This window comes from Oncorhynchus mykiss, chromosome 16 (genome assembly GCF_013265735.2).
Source record: "Oncorhynchus mykiss isolate Arlee chromosome 16, USDA_OmykA_1.1, whole genome shotgun sequence".
Lineage (NCBI taxonomy): Eukaryota > Metazoa > Chordata > Actinopteri > Salmoniformes > Salmonidae > Oncorhynchus > Oncorhynchus mykiss.
The window spans coordinates 29,954,554-29,978,326 of NC_048580.1; the positions used below are offsets into that span (position 1 = coordinate 29,954,554).

A 23,773-nucleotide genomic window follows, 5' to 3' on the forward strand; every position below is an offset into this window, starting at 1 on the left:
GTTTGCACTTTGTCATTATCAGGACTTGTGTGTAGTTGGTGAGAGATAAAAAAAATCCAATGAATCCATTTTGAATTCAGGCTGTAACAAAACAAAATGTGGAATAAATCAAGGGGTATGAATACTTTCTGTAAATTACCTGGCTTATCTAACGCCTCATGCAGCCTCCTCTCCTGCAATGCCAGGACATCCTGTAGAGGCCTGTGGATGCTTTCTGTCATTGACTACGAATTACTTTTAGATGGGTCAGGGGTCCCTTTTATTGGGCTGGAGGAGGAGCGAAATTATGCCGTAATGTCATTAACATGACACAATAGTATCCGTGCCATTCCAAACACAAAAACTGAAAAACCAAAACCCAGCTTAATATAAAGTGGTCTACCGGATGTAAAAGGACGGCATGCTTCTTTAGAGCCTGAAAATGAAGAAAAAAAAATAAAAAATTGTAGGAGTAGTCCCTTCTGCAGTTTAGAATAATTAGCGTATTATAATATTAGATATTCTGAAAACATGGCAACCATGCTCTGTGTATGTTTGGTGGGACGTTGATTGAATATTCTAACCCTCAGAAAACTGGACACAGGAATGTCCTTGCTACATTCCCAATGAATGTGTCTTGAACATTCATATTGAATATTCTGAGAACATGCTAACTACGTTCTGGGAAAGTTATGTTTGACATTAAGGGAATGAAACAGTCTTCACTGGAACAGTCCTATGAAAACATTAGGTAATGGCAGTGGTGGAAAAAGTACCCAAATGTCATACTTGAGTTAAAGTAAAGATACCTTAATAGAACATGACTCAAGTAAAAGTGAAAATCACCCAGCAACATCCTACTTGAGTAAAAGTCTAAAATAATTAGGTTTTAAATATAGTTAAGTATCAAAAGTAAATGTAATTGCTAAAATATATTTAAGTGCCAAAAGTAAATACTAAATCATTTCAAATTCCTTACATTAAGCAAACCAGACGGCACCTTTTTTTATTTTTTTTTAAATATGCGGATAGCCAGGGGCACGCTCCAACACTCAGACATCAGACATTTACAAATAAAGCATGTGTTTAGTCAGATCAGAGGCAGTAGGAATGACCAGGGATGTTCTCTTGATATAATTGTGTGAATTAGACCATTTTCCTGTCCTGATAAGCATTCAAAATGTAATGTACTTTTGGAAGTCAGGGAGAATGTATGGAGCAAAAAATACATACTTTAACGTCACTACATTCCTAAAGAAAATTAAAAGTAAAGTACAGATATCCCCCAAAAATGACTTAAGTAGTACTTTCAAGTATTTTTACTTAAGTACTTTACACCACTGGGTAATGATCTAATGAGACATTTAAGGGAATGTTCTCTAAAAGTGTGGGAATGTTGTTAGCTGGGCACCTGGATCTTAGCTGAATGTGTAAGAGACCAAATAATATCCTGCAAGAGACAAGCTGGCCATAATGTCCTATTTATCAAAATGTTTTATCTTAGTCTTTCAGTTTGCTTTGCTATTTTATGTTCCAGGTATTCAATTGACACACAGGCCTATGCATTTGATCCACCATCAGGCATTAAATTAAATTAAAATCCCTTACACATACCTTCCATGGCTCACAAAGATCTTCACTGGCATTTGAAGTTCCCAGACTATACACACTCTACCTCCTCCAACCCCTGGCCCTCTGCCCGCTTTCCCAAATCTCTCCTGGCTGTATACTGGTCACAGTGGTCAGTGTCTGACACTCAGTCTATGAGGAGAGGATAGAGGAAGAGTCAGGGGGACAGGAGGACACTCCACTCAGTGGTGGATCTGCTCAGACCAGCGAGGCTAGTCATAACTCTGTGATCTCCAGCGGGCTCTCGGACAGTGTGTTATCGACCTTGTCGTTGTGGTGCAGCGGCGTGGACTTGGCCGACTCAGTACGGGCATTGCGCTCGGTGTACAGCCCCCTGTCGGTGGCGTTAAGCGCCTCCATGGAGCGCGCCAGGGCCAGCTGGTTGTCCTCAGGCAGACTGTTGAGGTCAGAGGTCAGGAGCGTGCCCATGCTGCCGTGAACAACGTGCACGCCGTCGGGTCCCCTCATCTCCACGGGGAGCTTGTGTTTGAAGCGCAGCGTACCCCAGCTGCCACCCATGCCCACTCGCTCATCCTCATCATCATCCAGGTCACTCTGGATCAGCTGGGAGAGGAAAGAAGGTAGAGACATGGAAGAGAGGAATAGGCAGATTATATTAAAGGGTAGAGGGTTGAAGGAAGTTGGGGAATAAGCAAAAAAGCAGCACCAATTGTCTCATTGAAATTAAGTAACATTGAAAGTCAGATGCAATAATGTTGAAAAGGTGCAGCAGTCAGAAATGAGCCTGAAAGGAATTCTGAGGGGAAAAACAGCAGTTAGCACTAGCAGTCGGTGGCAACATCCTATAGAGCAGTAGAGTGGGGTGGCAGTGGCCTACAGGAGTCATGCAAGCAGAGGCAGTGAGACGGAGAAGCGCCAGTGGGGAAAACAGAGGAGTGATATAGCGCCCTCCAATGGCGGTGGCAGGGAGCAGGACAGCACACAGCAACAGGATTGGACCTGCTTCTTCTCACGTCCCACCTCTGTGACTGACGATTGGTCGCCTTGGCTAGTCGACTTGGTGACCAGTCTGGCTGCAAAGAGCTTTTTGAGCCTCAGGTAGTCGTCCAGAACCACATTGAGCAATGTGCCCTAATAGGACAGCAGTTATGGTCACAATCACAGTCAATCAAAATCACATTCACCGTCCCAATATGTTTAGATTACTGCACAGCACCTCAAAACCAATGGTTGTTTTACAAGCAGAAATATTAGTTCCCAACAGGAATGTGTGGTCACTGCCACCTGAGAGGACATATTGTGTGTTCCTTACCTTAACGGGCCCCTCCCTCATGATCTGGCCCAGCTTGGCGATGTTGTCATACTCCTGGATGGCTGCTCTCAGGTAACGGTCATCCTCAGGCTTGGCCTGAGGCTTGCGGCCAAATGTTCCCTGCAAGGTGTAATACACACACACACACACACACACACACACACACAGACACAGACACAGACACAGACACACAGATCAGTGAAAGACAAATGCCTGGCCTAGGAGGGCAGCACTGGGGATACGAGAGACACAGAGATCCAGAGCTGACTTTGGCTGGGATTCAATCAAATGTGTACTGTACTGTCGACATGCAGGCGATTTCCATGATGTTCGCTGAGATTGCATACACGGTAAACGCTGTGGATGTCAACTCAAGTGTAAGTTACCTTTAAAGTCAAGTGCAGTACGTGTGTTGATAGTGATTTGACTGAATCACTGCCTGAGGGTCACTCGGAGGGCGGAGCAATGATGACTAATTGGAGCTCATGTAAACCTGAGACAAAATGTGGTGTCATCTTCCCTAGGACTATATACAGCGGGGACTGTGAAGCAACACAAACATAGGTACAGACACATGCATACACACATACGAAAACATACGCATTATACACACACGTACACATGGATTTTGTATTGTAGATACAGTGGGGAGAACAAGTATTTGATACACTGCCGATTTTGCAGGTTTTCCAATTTACAAAGCATGTCTGTAATTTTTATCATAGGCACACTTCAACTGTGAGACGGAATCTAAAACAAAAATCCAGAAAATCACATTTTATGATTTTTAAGTAGTTAATTTGCATTTTATTGCATGACATAAGTATTTGATACATCAGAAAATCAGAAATTAATATTTGGTACAGAAACCTTTGTTTGCAATTACAGAGATCATACGTTTCCTGTAGTTCTTGACCAGCTTTGCACACACTGCAGCAGGGATTTTGGCCCACTCCTCCATACAGACCTTCTCCAGATCCTTCCGGTTTCGGGGCTGTCGCTGGGCAATACAGACTTTCAGCTCCCTCCAAAGATTTTCTATTGGGTTCAGGTCTGGAGACTGGCTAGGCCACTCCACAACCTTGAGATGCTTCTTACGGAGCCACTCCTTAGTTGCCCTGGCTGTGTGTTTCGGGTCGTTGTCATGCTGGAAGACCCAGCCACGACCCATCTTCAATGCTCTTAATGAGGGAAGGAGGTTGTTGGCCAAGATCTTGTGATACATGGCCCCATCCATCCTCCCCTCAATACGGTGCAGTCGTCCTGTCCCCTTTGCAGAAAAGCATCCCCAACGAATTATGTTTCCACCTCCATGCTTCACGGTTGGGATGGTGTTCTTGGGGTTGTACTCATCCTTCTTCTTCCTCCAAACACGGCGAGTGGAGTTTAGACCAAAAAGCTCTATTTTTGTCTCATCAGACCACCTGACCTTCTCCCATTCCTCCTCTGGATCATCCAGATGGTCATTGGCAAACTTCAGACGGGCCTGGAAATGCGCTGGCTTGAGCAGGGGGACGTTGCGTGCGTGGCAGGATTTTAATCCATGATGGTGTAGTGTGTTACTAATGGTTTTCTTTGAGACTGTGGTCCCAGCTCTCTTCAGGTCATTGGCCAAGTCCTGCCGTGTAGTTCTGGGCTGATCCCTCACCTTCCTCATGATCATTGATACCCCACGAGGTGAGATCTTGCATGGAGCCCTAGACCGAGGGTGATTGACCGTCATCTTGAACTTCTTCCATTTTCTAATAATTGCGCCAACAAATCAAATCAAATGTATTTATATAGCCCTTCGTACATCAGCTGATATCTCAAAGTGCTGTACAGAAACCCAGCCTAAAACCCCAAACAAGCAATGCAGGTGTAGAAGCACAGTTGTTGCCTTCTCACCAAGCTGCTTGCCTTTTGTCCTGTAGCCCATCCCAGCCTTGTGCAGGTCTACAATGTTATCCCTGATGTCCTTACACTGCTCTCTGGTCTTGGCCATTGTGGAGAGGTTGGAGTATGTTTGATTGAGTGTGTGGACAGGTGTCTTTTATACAGGTAACGAGTTCAAACAGGTGCAGTTAATACAGGTAATGAGTGGAGAACAGGAGGGCTTCTTAACTTCTTATGGTATAGGGGACGCTTTGCGTCCCACTTGGCCAAAAGCCAGGGAAAATGCAGTGCGGCAAATTCAAATAAAATCATATGAAAATCAAACTTTCATTAAATCACACATGCAAGATACTAAATTAAAGCTACACTCGTTGTGAATCCAGCCAACATGTCAGTTTTTAAAAAGGCTTTTCGGCGAAAGCATAATAAGCTATCTGATGATAGCACAATAGTAAACTAAGAGAGTAGCATATTTCACCCCTCCAGGCACTACACAAAACGCAGAAATAAAATATAAAACATGCCTTACCTTTGACAAGCTTCTTTTGTTGGCACTCCAATATGTCCCATAAACATCACAATTGGTCCTTTTGTTCGATTCATTCTGTCCATATATATCCAAAATGTAAATTTATTTGGCACGTTTGATCCAGAAAAAACAGCTTCCATTTCAACCTACTTTTGTAATACAACTTGAGTTATTTTTAAACGTTAATAATCGATCAAATTGAAGACGGGTCAATCTGTTTTCAATAGAGGACAAGAGGAAACTAACGCTACTTTTCAAGTCTTGCGCAACTCTCAACAGTGTTACCCATTTCCTAGATGGCCGTACTTCTTCATTGCACAAAGGAATAACCTCAACCAAATTCCAAAGACTGGTGACATCCAGTGGAAGCGGAACTGAAAACCAGTGCCTAAGAAATATCGTTTTCCAATGAGATCTCACTGAACAAAACCTAACTCACTGAACCTCAAAAAAAATACAATTCGGAACGGTTCGTCCTCGGGGTTTTGCCTGCTACATAAGTTCTGTTATACTCACAGACATGATTCAAACCGTTTTAGAAACTTCAGAGTGTTTTCTATCCAAATCTACTAATACTATGTATATCTTAAATTCTTGGCATGAGTAGCAGGAAGTTGAAATTGGGCACGCTATTTATCCAAAAGTGAAAACGCTGCCCCCGATACCTTAAGATGTTAAAGAAAAACGAACAGGTCTGTGAGAGCTGGAATTCTTACTGGTTGGTTGGTGATCAAATACTTATGTCATGCAATAAAATGCAAATTAATTATTTAAAAATCATACAATGTGATTTTCTGGATTTTTGTTTGAGATTCCGTCTCTCACAGTTGAAGTGCACCTATGATAAAAATGACAGACTCTACATGCTTTGTAAGTAGGAAAAGGCTGGCACTTTTACAGTCGTGCCCGATTGCAGTTCCTAGGGCTTCCACTGGATGTCAACAGTCTTTAGAAAGAGTTTCGGGCTGTTTTGGGGGGTAAATGAGGGAGAAGAAGTCGTTTTTCTAAGGGCTCGCATTTTGTCTGTAGTGTTTCCATGCGCATGGCCGAGAGAGCGCGTTCTTTTTTGTTTATCTCCGGTAAAGACAATAACAATTCTCTGTCTTATATTGTATTGTTTATTTGCGTATTAGGGTACCTAAGGATTGATTATAAATGTTGATTGACTTGTTTGGATAAATTTATTGGTAACGTTTGGGATTCATTTTGTATGCATTTTGACCGATGGAAACCGAGTGGATTATTGACTGAAGCGCGCAAGCTAAACTGAGTTTTTATGGATATAAAGAAGAAATTTATCGAACAAAATAACCATTTGTAATGTAACTGAGACCTTTTGGAGTGCCAACAGAAGAAGATCTTCAAAGGTCAGGCATATATTATATCACTATTTCTGACTTTCGTGTCGCAGCTCCCCGGTTGAAAATTATTTGTCATGCATTTGTGTGCTGGATGCTGTCCTCAGATAATCGCATGGTTTGCTTTTGCCGTAAAGCATTTTAAAAATCTGAGACCTTGGCTGGATTAACAAGTTAAGCTTTATTGTGAAGTATTGTACTTGTGATTTCATGAAAGTTTAATATTTATAGTAATTTAATTTGAATTTGGCACTCCGGATGTTGGCCAGGTGGGACGCTACCATAAATACAAGTATACAGTGTTAGTAGCATAATACCTGGCTAGGCCAGAGGAGAGATTCACTTGTGTATCATTTTTCCTGTGTAGTCCCAGCTAACAACAAACGCTTCCACAACTTTAGAGAATGTTCCCTTAAGAGTCTCATTAGGTTTTCATAGGAACGTTACAGTTACATATAAGGACTGTTTCCAAGAGACCATTCCTTTAAAGTAAAACAGGACTTACCCAGAACATGATTCAAATTTTCTCAGAATATTCAATATTAATGTTCTAGGCATGTTTCATGGGAACGTTGTAAGAACATTCCTGTGTCCAGTTTTATGTGGGTTGGGATAATATTCTATCAACGTCCCACCAAACATACATGGTTGCCATTTTCTACGAATATATGATATTGATGTTCTAGACACGCTTCATGGGAACTTTGCAAGAACATTCCTGGGTATCAGACATCACCTGATGGTCCCAAAGAAACAGTCTAGAAGAAAACACCTAATTGTTTACCATTGCACATCTCCCCTTGTTACTGTGGCCATGCCCATTTTAGGCTCTGATTGGTGAACCACTGATCCATTCACAGCTCTTTGTTTGTTGGCAATTTTAGGGACATTCACACACAAACAATGTTTTAAACAGTGTTTTCAACGTACATATTTGACATACATGATTACATTGTGCATGTTCATTTATATAATTATTATTCAGCATGTACTCCCCTGGGATTTGAACTCAGAACCTCTTGGTTCACAGCATTCTGAGCTTTCTGTTATGTCACCATGTTAGTGTCAGATTATTGATTTGATTGACTTATTTAAAGCAATTTTAGGGCTTTTTGTATACTTCTCTGATGTTGGTGGGGCATTAACACCCTGTTTTAATGTTACCCCTGAATCACTATGGTCAATAAAATAGTTTTTATTGACTGAAGTAAATCTCAGCTCTGTTAAAAGTACAAAGTGCATTCACCTTATACCTACAGTATCCAGTAGTTTCAGATCTGCCTAGCAAGAAGCGTTTAGGGTTTTCTTCTCAACAGTGTCTAACTATACTTGCCCAATAAGCATATGCCCTAGGGATATCCCATATTGGGATAGTGCATATGGCATTCGTCAATGGGTTTGAGACCTGCTAGGGGAGTCACACTACTCTCACGTTCTAAGTACTATAAGTCGTTGTCATTATTTGGCAATAGATACAACACCCCTAACTGATCAAATAAAAAAACAGTTTCTCATTGAAATATGCTCACCTGTAGGATTGCCACTTATATTGAAATTATTACCACATTTCCACTATCTCATAAACTGTCAGTAGTTAATTAATTTGATATAGTTGAGCATCTCTCCATCGTCTTCTTGAAATCCACACCACATACCGTCATTACATTGTTCATTTAAAAATGTCACAAATCAAATGACATTTATTTACATAGCCCTTCGTACATCAGCTGATATCTCAAAGTGCTGTACAGAAACCCTGCCTAAAACCCCAAACAGCAAGCAATGCAGGTGTAGAAGCACGGTGGCTAGGAAAAACTCCCTAGAAAGGCCAAAACCTAGGAAGAAACCTAGAGAGGAACCAGGCTATATGAGGGGTGGCCAGTCCTCTTCTGGCTGTGCCGGGTGGAGATTATAACAGAACATGGCAAGATGTTCAAATGTTCATAAATGACCAACATGGTCAAATAATAATAATCAAAGTAGTTGTCGAGGGTGCAGCAAGTCAGCACCTCAGGAGAAAATGTCAGTTGGCTTTTCATAGCCGATCATTAAGAGTATCTCTACCACTCCTGCTGTCTCTAGAGAGTTGAAAACAGCAGGTCTGGGACAGGTAGCACGTCCGGTGAACAGGTCAGGATTCCATAGCCGCAGGCAGAACAGTTGAAACTGGAGCAGCAGCACGGCCAGGTGGACGGGGGACAGCAAGGAGTCATCATGCTAGGTAGTCCTGAGGCATGGTCCTAGGGCTCAGGTCCTCCGAGAGAAAGAGAGAATTAGAGAGAGCATACTTAAATTCACACAGGACACCGGATAAGACAGGAGAAGTACTCCAGATATAACAAACTCAAAAAGGATGTAGCAACTGCAGATTTCCCCTTTAATATATTGTGTTTCGTGATTTGTCCCACGTGATTTTTATATTTGTTTCCACATTAAAACATGGAGATGGATCTCTGTGTTGTGTATTGTTTTGGATTTGAAAATTAGAACCAAACACTGGCAACATCATTGCTTAAATGGCAAATGAGAGAAAGTATGCTACTGTTAATATACACATTTCTAATATTCTGAGAATATGGCAACCATGTTACTGTGTGTTTCTATCAGAATCAATGCCACAATGACATACATTTACATTTTAGTCATTTAGCTTTAATCCAGAGTGATTTACAGTTAGTGCATTCATCTTAAAATAGCGAGGTCAGACAACCACATATCATAGTCATTGTAAGTACATTTTTCCTCAATAAATATCAGCAAAGTCAGTGCTAGTTGGAAAAGACAAGGTCATCTAATGCGCAATTGTGTTCTTTCCCGCTATTCATTTATTTTGATGCAGCCCATCCTCTTATCTGATTATCAAATCAAATGTTATTAAATGTTATGCTTCGTAAACAACAATGCAATGCTTACTTACTGGCCCTTCCCAGCAATGCAGAGAGAAAAATAATAAAACAAGGAATAAATACACAATAATTAACGACTACATACACAGGGTACCAGTACCGAGTTGATGAGCAGGGGTACGAGGTAATTGAGGTAGATATGTACATATACAGTAGATAGGGGTAAAGTGTCTAGTCAACAGGATAGATAATAAACAGTAGCAAGCAGCGTGATGAGCCAAAAGAGTGCAAAAATGGTCAATGCAGATAGTCCGGGTAGCTATTTGGATAACTATTTGGCAGTCTTATGGCTTGGGGGTAGAAGCTGTTCAGAGCCCTGTTGGTTTCAGACTTGGTTTATCGGTAAACTTGCCATGAGGTAGCAGAGAGAACAGTCTATGACTGGGGTGGCTGGAGTCTTTGACAATTTTTAGGGCCTTCCTCTGACACCAGCTGGAATAGAGGTCCTGGATGGCAGGGAGCTCGGCCCCAATGATGTGTACTGGGCCGTACGCACTACCTTCTGTAGAGTTTGCAGTCGGATGCCAACAAGTTGCCATACCAAATGGTGATGCAGCCAGTCACGATGCTCTGAATGGTGCAGCTATATAACTTTTCAGCATCCTGAGGAGGAAGAGGTGTTGTCTTGCCTTCTTCACAACTGTGTTGGTGTGTGTGGACCATGTTAATTCCTTGGTGATGTGGCCCCCGAGAAATTTGAAGCTTTCAACCTGCTCCACTAGAGCCCTGTTGATGTGGATGGGGGCGTGCTCTGCCCTCCATTTCCTGTAGTCCACGATCAGCTCCTTTGTCTAGTTGACGATGATGACCTCACTGACCTCCTCCCTATAGGCTGTTGCATTGTCTTCGGGGATTTTTTTTTTTTTTTTTTTTTTTTTTAACCTTTATTTAACCAGGCAAGTCAGTTAAGAACAAATTCTTATTTTCAATGACGGCCTGGGAACAGTGGGTTAACTGCCTGTTCAGGGGCAGAACGACAGATTTGTACCTTGTCAGCTCGGGGGTTTGAACTCGCAACCTTCCGGTTACTAGTCCAACGCTCTAACCACTAGGCTACCCTGCCGCCCCAATCAGGATCAGGCCTACCATTGTTATGTTGTTAGTATACTTATGTTCAGTCCCAGGGTCCTGAGCTTACTGATGAGCTTCGACACTATTGTGTTGAATGCTGAGCTATAGTCGATGAAAAGCATTCTCACATAGGTGTTCCTCTTGTCCAGGTGGGATAGTGCAGTAGAGATTGCGTGTGGATCTGATGGGGCGGTATGCGAATTGGAGTGGGTCCAGGGTGTCTGGGATGATGGCCTTTTAAATAATTTCATGGCTACAATTGTGAGTGCTATTGAGCGATAGTCATTTAGACAGGTTACCTTGGCATTCTTAGGCACAGGGACTATTGTGGTCTGCTTGAAACATGTAGATATTACAGTCTTGGTCAGGTAGAGGTTGTAAATGTCAGTGAACACACATGACAGCTGGTCAACGCATGCTCTGGTAATTTGTCTGGCCCTGTGAGCTTGTAAATGTTAACCTGTTTAAATGTCTTCTCACATCGGCTATGGAGAGCGAGATCACACAATTGTCTGGAACATCTGGGGCTATCATGCATGGTTCAGTGTTGCTTAACTCGAAGTGAGAATAGAAGGCTTTTAGCTCGTCTGGTAGGCTCACGTCACTGGGCATCTCGAGGCTGGGTTTCCCTTTGTAATCCGTGATAGTTTGCAAGCCCTGCCACATCTGACGAGATTCAGAGCCAGCGTAGTATGATTTGATCTTAGTCCTGTATTGATGCTTTGATGCCTCTTTGATGGCTTGTTAGAGGTCATAGCGGGATTCCTTGAAAGCAGCAGCTCTAGCCTTTAGCTCAGTGTGGATTTAGCCTGTAATCAATGTCTTTTGGTTGGGATATGTAAGTACAGTCCCTGTGGGTACAACGTCGTTGACGCACTTGTTAAGAAAGCCAGATCATTCTACGAAAAGGGTGGCTTTCCTGTCCCGGCCTTAATCACCAGGAAAAACACTTAAAAGTGTGAGATAATGACAGAAAATATGTTTTTTTGGTTTTAATATAAGTGTTTTATCATTAATAAAACATATGTAAGACCGTTATATTGCAAACTATTTTTTAAATATATTGTTGTGCACGGTCAGTACCATAAAATTGTCTTGTCTCTCGGGTCAGGAGTCATGGTTTAGTGACATATTTGAGTTTAAATTTCATAATACAAAGGAAAGTATTATAGTTTGGACTACTTAAAAAACTAAAATATCAAATAAATATTACAAATAATTTACAAGTAATAGCTGTCCCTCAATTTCATGTCACTGGTGTTAAAATGTATAAAAACCATCACTTTGAAAATATGCAACATCCTTGACAAATTCTTCCTGGGTAAAAGGTTCATTGGAGATGGGACTGTTTTGAAAAGCACATGGTGAGTATACATTCTCTCTTCATATGTTAACAATTTGATGATTAACTTGGTAATTCCATGCGAGAACTTAAGATCTGTCACTGGTGTTATACAGTTTATAGTAAGAAAGAAAATTGGATGAATTGCATGATTAAGTGATTTATTTACAATTTAAGAAGGGATGCTGACCCACACCTCAGAGCAGCCTACCTTAAACAAAAATACCAGATTTACTTAAAGGATTTAGAGATTCGAAAAAGAGTGAAGGATCTCATAGAAAGGGAAAAAACACAGGATCGAAGAAAATGGCGGGTCAGACAGGCAAAACACAGAGAGAGATTGAGAGCAGGAACAACAGTGTTGACTCACCCATCCACTCCGGATGAAGTGGGGGGTTCATTAAAGAGGTCGGCCGACCTCTTGTTCCGCCACGTGAGAGACATAACGGATGCAATGTCTTTCTACCAGGAGTTGAGGGACTCCGGCAGTGAAATACAGTTCCTTTATGTCAGCGAGGAAGATGTGGAAAGAAAGGCACAGAAGATGTTTGAAAGGAACCATGCGAATGCACCAGGTTGTAAGTATCACACCTGGCATCCTAAAATATAGAGACATAAGTTGTCTCTGCCAAGCAGCGGAAGGCATGTGGGATTGCCCATGTTATGGACTCCAAGAAGTCACCCTCCCGATAATGCCGGCTAATGGCCGTGATCTCTCACCTAAACATCAATCAGATGTCATCGATCTGGATACCTCAGTTCCACTTTGTCCAGATGTCATCGAGTCTCATCACAGTGGACAGTGGTGTATCGTGAACTACGACGAACAACCATACCCTGGCATTATACTTGAGGTTGAAGAACATAATGTAAAAGTAAAGTGCACGCACAGTAATGGTGTCAACAAGTTCTACTGGCCAAGACCAAGAGATGATATCAACTGGTATGGGGTTGACCAGATTGTTTGTCTGATGCCAGAGTTGCTGACAGTGAACAAAAGATCAGTTCAAATTTGCCACAGTATCTGGAAGTAGTTGGAGGAGCACCTGACTCTGAAAATGGCAGATGTGAACTGGCTACTAGTGAAGAAGACGTCAGTAGCTAGAAAGCAATGGAGATTGGCTCAGAGATGATAAGAGATGGACGCGACACAATAACATGGCAAACATATCTGAAGTAAAAGTGAAGAACAATACAAATTCCATGAACATGTTTTACTGCATACAAAATGTTCGTATCAGTGTGGTTAGGAAAACAATTTTAGTTCATGTTCAATGTTAGTGTTTTAGTGGACATGTTTTATATGTTTGTATGACAATGGTGTGTTATGAAAGACACATTTTAGTCAATAGGCTTCATCTTTTGTCTTAATCTTTGACCAATAACCCTCATTTTATTGTTCATATTAAATCAACCCATCTTATGAAATCTGAAATGATTTGTAAATTAAAGTATTACTAATAAATTGATAAAATTTGTTTGAAATAATCTTATGTTTGTCATTGGTTTCACATTGTGTCACTGGTGTTACATTGCGTCACTGGTATTACTGTATGGCATATTGGTGTTCTGGCATCAGTCTCCCAATTTAATTGAATATGTTTGTTGTATCTATCCAACTGTTGCTAAATTCATTAGTAAACATTTCAAGGATATGATCATTCCATTTTGATGACTCAACCTCAATTATTTCTAATGTTACAATAAAAAACAATAGTATAAATGGGAAAATGTCAGAAAAGAACTGCATGTTTAAAATGAATTATTATTAATCCAAACAATTTCTTAGCATTATCATTAACCTTTTCTCTCTTTGATTATATATGCAAATTAAAGACTGAAATTACCTTCTAGAAAGCCTGAATTGTCATCTAAAATATCGGTAACACCAGTGACAAAAAGGCAGCACAAACATTCTTTATGTAATGTAGTACAAATATGTTAAACTGTCTTATTTTGATTTATAATGTTAAGCGGTTAACTATTATCTGACTAAGTTTTGATTTAAAAAATAATAAACAATTGTAAAAGTTGGCTGTTCAAAAAAGCTACCATTTTGATAGAATGACCCAGATGTGGTAAACTCCGCAATGTAATCAGATGGATCCTGGAACATATTCCAGTCTGTGCAAGTGAAACAGTCCTGTAGCTTAGCATCCGCTTCATCGGACCACTTCCGTATTAAGCGTGTCACTGGTGCTTCCTGTTTGAGTTTTTGCTTGTAAGCAGGGATCAGGAAGATAGAGTTATGGTCAAATTTGCGAAAGGGATTGTGAGGGAGAGCCTTGTATGCGTTTCTGTGTGTAGAGTAAAAGTAATCTCTAATTGCATCGCCTCTAGTTGTACAAGTGACATGCTGGTAAAAATGAGGTAAAACTAATTTCAGTTACCCTGCATTAAAATCACCGGCCACAAGAAGCGCCTTTTCTTGTTTGCTTATGGTCCTATACAGCTCGTTGAGTGCGGTGTTAGTGCCAGCATCGGTTTGTGGTGGTAAATAGACAGCTACGAAAAATATAGATGAAAACTCTCTTCATAAATAGTATGGCCTGGAGCTTATCATGAGGTATTCTAACTCAGGCGAGCAAAAAGTTGAGACTTCCTTTACATTAGAGATCGCTCACCAGGTGTTGTTAACAGAGACACGCCCCTCCCCCCTCATCTTACCCGAGGCTGCCAACCTGTCTTGACGATGCATGGAAAAGCTAGCGAGACGTATATTATCCATGTCCTCGTTGAGCCATTAGAATATTACAGTTCTTCAGGTCCCATTCATAGCATAGTCTCGAATGGAGATCGTCCAGTTTTTTTTCTCTAGTGACTAAGTTCTCCAACAGAACGGAGGGTAGAGGAGGTTTATTTGCATGCCAACTCGTCAGGAGGCCGGCTCGTCTGCTTCTTTTGCGCCGTCACTTCCTCTTTTGAGTCCCGGGGATTAGGGCCTGGTCCAGAGTAAGCAGAACGTCCAGAGCTGCCGACTCCTTGAAGTATAAATTGCCATCCAAATCAAGGTTAGTGATCGCTGTTCTCATCTCCAGAAGCTGTTTTCGGTCATAGTAAATTATGGCGGAGACATTATGTACAAAAGAAGTTAAGATCAGCGTAAAAAAAACACACACAATAGCAGAATTGGTCAGGAGCCCGTCAAATGGCTGCTATCCACTGCAGCGCCAATTTATCAGCAGTAACAGATGCTATAACTTTGGCAAATGTATTTCAATTTATCAGGGTATACTGCAGCTCCTCCAGAACCCTACGCACGGCTATGATTCTATAAGGAAATAAATGAAGTGCAACGCTGGAGAGATGAGAGTTGCAGGCTCATGTCTATCAGAGCAGAGAGAGATCACAGAGAGAAAGTGAATCTCATTGTAGCTCTGTGAGAGATAAGGCTACGCGTTGGTCTCAAATATTATAACTTTTACACTGCAAAAAGTGAAAATAATTTTTCAAGCCACAAGAGGTACCAGATCCGGCCAAAGAGGTTATGGAACGAAACAGTCCAAAACAGAGACTGGACGTACAATGTAATATTGTATGTCAAATATGTACATTCAAAACACTCTGTTAAAAGCACTGTGTCTGTCCCAGTGGTTCACCAATCATGGCCTTGATAGGCCTGGCAACAGTAACATGGCGTGATGTTGTAATGATGCAATTTTTTTAGGGGGAGAACGTTTCTTTAGGACCATCAGCTGATGTCCTGAGAACTGATGGTGGGGCGTTGATAGAATATCCTAGCCCCCTGATCTTGCGAGCTTACATTCTGTTTCACTACACGGATACAGTCTGGCCACGACCAGATTGAAACCGTTTGAGCCCCTCCCCTCCTTCCACCATACGGCCAGACCAATCAGGGTCCTCTGATAATCTGTGGGGGTGGTTTAATTGATGACAACAATGAGAAGCGCCTGTAGTCAAAGTCGAAAATCATAACAACAATGGCTGCTTTTGGGGAGGTCTATGTTGAAGCAGTTATATCAGAACTGGAGGGCATAATTTAACTGAAAGAATAGCAAATAACTGCATTGAAGGCTTTTCTCAGGAAAAATATGTTTTCGTTATTTTCCGGACTGGGTTTTGCCAAGAGCTTGATTTACCAGATAGCTCCGCTGGTAGTCAAGAAAATGGAACAAATCGAGTGTCGCGGTTGGTCGCCCTACATAACTATGGATGTTATCGTTATAATTTCTAATCTAGACTATGTTGGATTAACAATTTAGTGTATGCTTTCAAAAACACCGTACAGCAGTGTTTCTAATATTTTCAAAAACATTAGATATGACACAGGTTTTCCTTTGAGAACTTTCCCAAACTTTAGGCTATTATAATGGCTCTTATTACTGATTCATTAGTGCATGTATTTGTCTTTCACATACACCTGTTTTGGTGAGTACAGCGCCTACATTGTCAACAACCTTCCAGTATTCAGATTACACAACATGCAAGACAAATTATGCACATCATCAGTGACTTTCTTGGTCTATAGTAGTTAGTTGATTAACTGCTCAGAAATTAGACTGTGTATGTTCCATACCATATCTGCATGGTGTTACTCTAAATGCAACTGATTAACACTGTCATAACAGTTGCTCAAAACTTTCGGTGGTGCTGAACAGCTGCCTCTATAAGGCTGTTCAGTATTGCAGGACTTGTTTTCAGCCCCGGGAGAGTAAGGCTAGATTTCAGAAACTCTGAGAACTAGCTTTAACTGAAGATGGCCTGCAAATTCTTCAACTTCAAGTAATGACAGTTTAAACCCAGCAAGCCAAAGGACAGGGATGCCTTATGCATTTTGTTAATTTATGTTTAAAAGTTATAGGTTGTTACGAAGACCTGACCTGACACAGTCATTTAAAATATAGTTCCATCAGTAGTGATGTCCACATATTCCTACAGTGAGGTTGTGTTCAGTTCTGTACATGTACTTTTGATGAGCTAATCTGAAAATAAATTATGTATAGGGTTCTATACATTTCTATAGGATGCATTTTTCTAAATAAGAGTGACTGATTGTAACTGCTTACGTTTACTGGCTATATTCCTTCATTTTGGTATAATTCTATTGTATTTTCAAGTGTTGCTTATTTGAGAATTCACACTTTTCTTTGTTTTTATCTGAGCACCTCTTGCATCCATCCGTAAGACTGTTGCATCCATCCGTAAGACTGATTTTAAGGTAAAATTAATGACGTGTGAACATCAATGGAATATTATGTTAAACTAAAACAAATATGCTATGAACGTCATAAAACTGACTTGTGGGAATGTTCTGTGCAACCTCTTAAGTACAATATGTAATACTATTCTTGCAACATTCCAGACAGCTTCCGTAACTTAATTACATTTTCTGGTTACCTTTAAAGAACTTAGACCAGGTGTTCTGTCAACATTAACTCTTTGACGCGTATGAACACACAGGTGTGATAATTCTACAGTGGTCCCTGCAGCGTACGCTCAAACTGGTGTGATTGGTGTGAACTGGTGTGAACAATTCATTAGAACATTTAGTTATAATTGACGCAAAAGTCAGCATTTGAGCTAGCCACACTGTTTTTTCACAGAGACATTTTGCGCAAACACAGCTTTTACAACATTATCCTCAATGTGAGCAGTTCATTGTTAGATGCAATGTTCAGACATTCACAGAAGTAGTAACAGCATGACACAATTCCCATCCAAATCAAATAACGTAGGCTATATTAGTTCTAATGCTAAGTGATGAAAGAGTGAGCTAACACAAGCCATCATATTTAACTACCTCTTGGCTGATAGAAACCATAATGTGAATTAGCTAATAGCATTACTATTTACAATTCATTACATCACCAGTGATCGAAATGCAGTGCACTCAAAGTACTCAGACCCCTTGATTTTTTGCACATTTTGTTACTTTACAGCCTTGTTCTAAAATGGATGAAATTAAATGTTTTCCTTATAAATCTACACACAATACTCCATAATGACAAAGAGAAAACAGTTCATTTTAAAAAATGTTGCTATGACACTTGAAATTCAGCTCCTGTTTCCATTGATCATCCTTTCTACAATTTGATTAGAGTCCACCTGTGGTAAATTAAATTGATTGGACATGATTTGGCAAGGCACACACCTGCTTATATAAGGTCCCACAGTTGAATGTGCATGTCAGAGCAAACACCAAGCCATGAGGTTGAAGGAATTGTCTGTAGAACTCCCCTAGGGAAGGGTACCAAAACATTTCTTCAGCATTGAAGGTCCCCAGGAACACAGTGGCCTCCATCATTCTAAAATGGAAGAAGTACCAAGACTCTTCCTAGAGCTGTCCGTCTGTTGGGGAGAAGGGCCTTGGTCAGGGAGGCGACGAAGAGCCCAATGGTAACTCTGACAGAGCTCCAGAGTTCATCTAATCGGATGAAACCAAGATCGAACTCTTTGGCCTGAATGTCAAGCGTCATGTCTGGAGGAAACCTGGCACCATCCCTACGGTGAAGCATGGTGATGGCAGCACCATGCGGTGGGGATGTCTTTAAGAGGCAGGGACGGGGATTAGTCAGGATCGAAGGAAAGATGAACGGCGCAAAGTACAGAGAGATCCGTGATGAAAACCTGCTCCAGAGCGCTCAGGACCTCAGACTGGGGTGAAGATTCACCTTCCAACAGGATAATGACCCTAAGCACACAGCCAAGACAACGCAGGAGTGGCTTTGGGCCAAATTTCTGAATATCCTTGAGACTTGAACCCCATCAAATATCTCTGGAGAGACCGCAAAATTGATGTGCAGATCCCCATCCAATCTGCAGAGAAGAATGGGAGAAACTCACCAAATACAGGTGTGTCCAGATTGTAGGTTTTTAATACCCAAGAAGGTACTTCAACAAAGTTTTTTATTTATCTTTATTTAACTAGGCAAGTCAGTTAAGAACAAATTCTTATTTTCAAAGACAGCCTAGTGGGTTAACTGCCTGTTCAGGGGCAGAACGACAGATTTGTACCTTGTCAGCTCGGGGCTTTGAACTTGCAACCTTCCGGTTACTAGTCCAACGCTCTAACCACTAGGCTACACTGCCGTACTGAGTAAAGGATCTGAAAACTGATATTTCAGTAGTTTTTTTATACATTTCTAAAAACCTGTTTTTGCTTTGTCATTATGGCGTATTGTGTGTCGATTGATAAGGGGGGGAAACTATTTAATCAATTTTAGAATAAGGCTGTAACGTAACAAAATGTAGATAAGTCAAGAGGTCTGAATACTTTCCGAACGCACTGTAATTAAGTAAAATACTTTATGAAAGTCAAACGTAATCCTACAGTGGTAAAGTTTGTGTGAGCTGCAATCTTTGTTTTTCCATGTAAACCAAAGATGGGAAAGGGTGACAAGATGAGTTGGGTCTGTTTGCAGTATACATGTTGAAGGTGTGTCGCCTACCATCATTCAAATCCCATCATTCACTTCCGGAAGTTTAATCAAAAGACGATTGAACCATCCTTTCACCTCATTTTGTTATAACATCTTTGGTTTGACAGACGTTTACGTGACACACACAATGCATTGTATGATGTCAACAAACATGGCTCCACACATAGCTGGTAAGTTGCGAGCTTACACTGCGGGACTTAGAGGTCATTTGTGGTTCAGTATGGTACCCTGCATCACCACTTTATTGCTCCAGACCAGGGCAAGGGGGAGTTAGAGCACTGATTGTGCTTTTGGGTCCTGCTGTGTTTCTAACTGACAATGAATGGGTGACATAAACCAAAATATAAATGGATAAATGTGCACGACTTCAGCATTACTTACTAAAACTGTTGTTACACTGTTTTTATTATTTTATTTTGAAAGGATTATTTTGCTCTTACTGTAGTACTGTACACCACTCCCGACCAGTCATGTACAGTGCCCGAGTGGCGCAACGATCTAAGTCACTGCATAGATGTACGCCTGCCTCGACTGGGAGACCCATGAGATGACTGTAGGTTTTTTCTCTCTCTAAAAACAGAAATAAATAACTGTAAATAACAAACTGGCTTTATTTACAAATTAGTAACAATATATATTTTAGTCAGATTGGTCGTGGCTCCCGAGTGGCACACAAAGGGACTGCCTTGTAGTTCCAATATCCGCTGAAAGCGCACGAGGGCAGGGGATGGGCCGCAGAGCCGCGCACAGAAGACAGACCTAGCTCATGGGTACGCGAGGAGGAGGAAGGGGAGGGGGTGGACCCCCACCCTGCCACACTGGCAACACTTTAAGCGGCATTGCACTAATAATGGCACTGACTAGGGAAACGTTCCAGATGTTCTGTTGTTAGTGCCAGTCTGCATGTTCAAACTAAAACAATATAACTAATAATGGCATCTTTGTGCTTTCATTAATAAAATAATGATAAAAATACTTGGCGGAGAGTCAAGTCATATTTTTCCGATATACTGTAGGCCTACCTAGGTGACATGAGTCTCACTAGTGTTGAGTAATGTGCTGTTAAAAGTGGTATTTATTTAAAGAGCATATTGAAATTAGAAGATATATGATTTGGAGCAATAGCCTACAACTATTTTAGCACTGTTTTGCGCTACTCTGAGGCAAGCATGGGGACAGGTCTTGATAAATAAATGAGATGTATATTTTAACTGAATCTCCATTTGGGTATAGGTTAGACTAGAATTGGAAAATGAGGGTGTAGAAATGTTATGCTTTTAGTGTTACTTTTATTTAACTAGGCAAGTCGGTTAAGAACAAATACTTATTTATAAGGACAGCCTACTCCTTCCTCCCTGTTGGGGAATTGAACCCCAGTGTCCCACGTGCCTGCAGGACACTGGATTCTTTCGCTAAATAGCCCAGTACTGTACTCCCGACCGTCACATTGTACAGCGCCATATGTTCTGTTCAATCCCAATGGAAAATAAGAGTTTTTTTTGTTTTCCTTGGAATAGAAACACTGTAATATTAATCAAATGAATCCCAAACTCTAAAAGTAATTGGAAAGGTAGATAAAAATTCTGGAGATTTTGTACATTTTGAAATGAGTCCGAGTATGAAAGTGAAGTATCAGGTTCTGACAGTAGAGAGCTGCTCGCAACCTATTGGCCATTGAGAACCCTTAATCTGAGGACCCCTTTCCCACCGACAAAGTCCCTCTGAAGATGCTGGTGGTGATGGAGGCAGACAAACAGTGGGTGAAGTACAGAGGGTCTGAGATAGTTGCAAGGCCGCCAGCCATTTCACCCTTCCTGGCCCTGCTGTTGAGTCCCAGTCCCAGTCTGGAGTGAGCCCCTTGCCATCTCCCTCTGAGGCTTAGTGCTTCAAGCTGTTTCTGACAGAGGAGCTTGTGGGAAACATAGTGGAGGAGACCAATTGCTATGCCTTGGAACTACAGGAGAAGAGAGAATCAGGGGAAACTCGCTAAATGTGTGACAACCACAATTAGTTAAATGTACACCTTCCTGATGAACTCCTTAAGGGAATACTGCCGCACGGATCCTATGTTTGCAACTCCCTTCTTTGCCAAACTCTTTCCCCAAGACTGCTTCCTAGTTCTGCTGCGATGCCTGCATTTCATCAACAATGCTGTTGCCAACCTAAATTACACAAAATAATAAATGTTCTTACCAGCTTACATTAGCATTTTGTAGGGTCTTTGTGCCATACAAGGACCTATGCAGTGACACAACCCTGATGTTATGGAAGGGTAGGCTGGTATTCCGTAAATATATTCCCTACATTTTGGTATTGGTATTTTGGTACTCTGGTATTTTGACTCTTCAAACATACCAGAGGTGCTATATGCGATCCCTGACTCTGTTTCTGGTACGCAAGCTATTTTAATTAGTTCCCCGCATCCAGTGGAGGCGGGAGGGATTGTTAATTGCGCTACCGAACTGCCCCTAATCAAAACGAAACAAAACGGCCTAAACCCAGCCGTCAGAAAAGACAGAAAATTTAACTTTTTTCAATGTGTCAATCACTCTCGAGTCATCTGGGACCCACGAGCTAAGCCCAAGGGACTACTAGGGGGGCACTTGAACATTCGTAGTGTCATTCCAAAAAGTGATCAAATTCAACATCTACTCACGGACTCCAACCTTGACTTTCTCTGCCTCTCAGAGACATGGCTCCATAAACACTCTCCATATGCTGCTTTGATTGTGCCTGGCTACAATGTTTTCAGGAGAGACAGGATTGAAGGAAGAGGAGGGGGTGTGATGATTTACATTAAAGAACATATCCGATGTAAACAAATTGAGTGGTCATGTGATAATTAACTAGAATGTATCGGCCTGAACGTTACACTGTCTCCCCAAATGTCTTTTACCCTCATTGGAATGTATAGGCCACCTTCCACCAACAGTGTGTTTTTTGATCAGTTTAATACCATGCTTAGGGAATGTGATTTTGGGAAAGAGGTCATCTTAATGGGAGATTTTAACATTAATTATGAATACAGGTGTTGTAGGAAAACCCTCAAACGGATCACTAATACCTTTGACCTTACACAGCTAGGTAAAGGGCCAACCAGGGTGACTTGTTGCTCTAAAACACAGATTGATTTGGTGTTCAGTAATAAACCAGAGAGAGTGACTAAATCATTCAATATGGTTACTGGGCTGTCTGATCATAATCTGACACTTATAGCCAGAAAGCTGTCTAAGAGCAGGTTTAACCTCTCTACTGTTAGAAAGCCGGATCAACTCAGAATACGTAAGAGTGAATTAAACTATTTTGAAAAAGCAATTAAGGGAATAAACTGGAATGATCTCTTGTCCTATACAGACGTGGAAGCTGATAGTCAGGTTTTTCTATCCACAATCCAGACTACAATAAATGGCTTCCCAAAGAAAATCAAATCCAAACCAGGCCAAAAGAGCACTCTTCCTTGGCTAAATGGAGAAATCTGGAAATTGATGAAAGAACGAGATTATGCTCTAAAAATAGCCCTAAAATCTAAATTAGAGCATGACAGACGTAGGTTTACCATGTTGAGAAATAAGGTGATGAAAGAAATCAGACAGGCCAAGGCAAACTTTTTTATTAACATAATTGGTGAAGCAAAGAGAAATTCTAAATTGATATGGGAGAATCTAAAAAAGTTAACAGGGAAAGACCATAGTAACACTGCAAAAAGACTAGAAATCACGGTGAATAACAATCTAACACAGGATGCAGTCGAAATAGCAATAGCCTTCAATTCCTACTTTATTGACTCTGTCAGGGTACTGACACAGAACCCCTCCACTTGTTTCTTGGGCTCAGTGCTAGTGAATGACACTCAACCTGTCTTCATCATAAGGGAGGTTTCTGAGTCAAAGGTGAACAAGATGATTAGCTCACTAAAGAACTCTAAAGCCAAATATGTGTTTGGGATGGACTCTACCTTTCTTAAAAACTACAAAGAGTCACTCATTGACCCCATTACTAAGGTCACCAACACATCTATTGGTCTCGGTGTGTTTCCAAGGGTATGGAAGTCGGCCATAATAACGGCCATCTTTAAATCAGGCGACCCTGCTGACGTGAGTAACTACAGGTCCATTAGTATACTACCTGTGGTGTCAAAGGTTGTTGAAAAGTGTGTAGCAGAACAACTGATTGCCCACCTCAACAACAGCCCCTTCACATTACACTCCATGCAGTTTGGCTTCAGAGCGAAACACTCCACAGAAACGGCCAACTGCTTTCTTCTGGAAAATGTGAAGTCCAAGATGGACAAAGGGGGTGCTGTTGGGGCTGTGTTTCTGGACCTAAGGAAGGCTTTTGATACTGTTAACCATGAGATTCTCATCACAAAATTGTCCAAGTTCAACTTTTCCCCTGATGCCTTGAGATGGAT

The 23,773-nt window shown here is 41.2% G+C and overlaps 1 protein-coding gene across 2 annotated transcripts in view; it reads right to left on the minus strand.

Moving 5' to 3' along the window:
• Window positions 1-1,052: 1,052 nt before the first annotated feature.
• The window catches only part of LOC110492868 (cadherin-23), a 588,267-nt gene continuing 565,546 nt past the window's right edge, over window positions 1,053-23,773 (minus strand). For both annotated transcript variants that reach the window (XM_036946709.1, XM_021567341.2), the window contains 3 exons: window positions 2,882-3,001; window positions 2,590-2,700; window positions 1,053-2,172 (listed from right to left, as the gene is read on the minus strand). In XM_036946709.1, coding sequence (XP_036802604.1) covers window positions 1,825-2,172; window positions 2,590-2,700; window positions 2,882-3,001 — 579 coding nt within the window. In that variant the 3' untranslated portion in view covers window positions 1,053-1,824. The remainder of the gene's footprint in view (window positions 2,173-2,589; window positions 2,701-2,881; window positions 3,002-23,773) is intronic.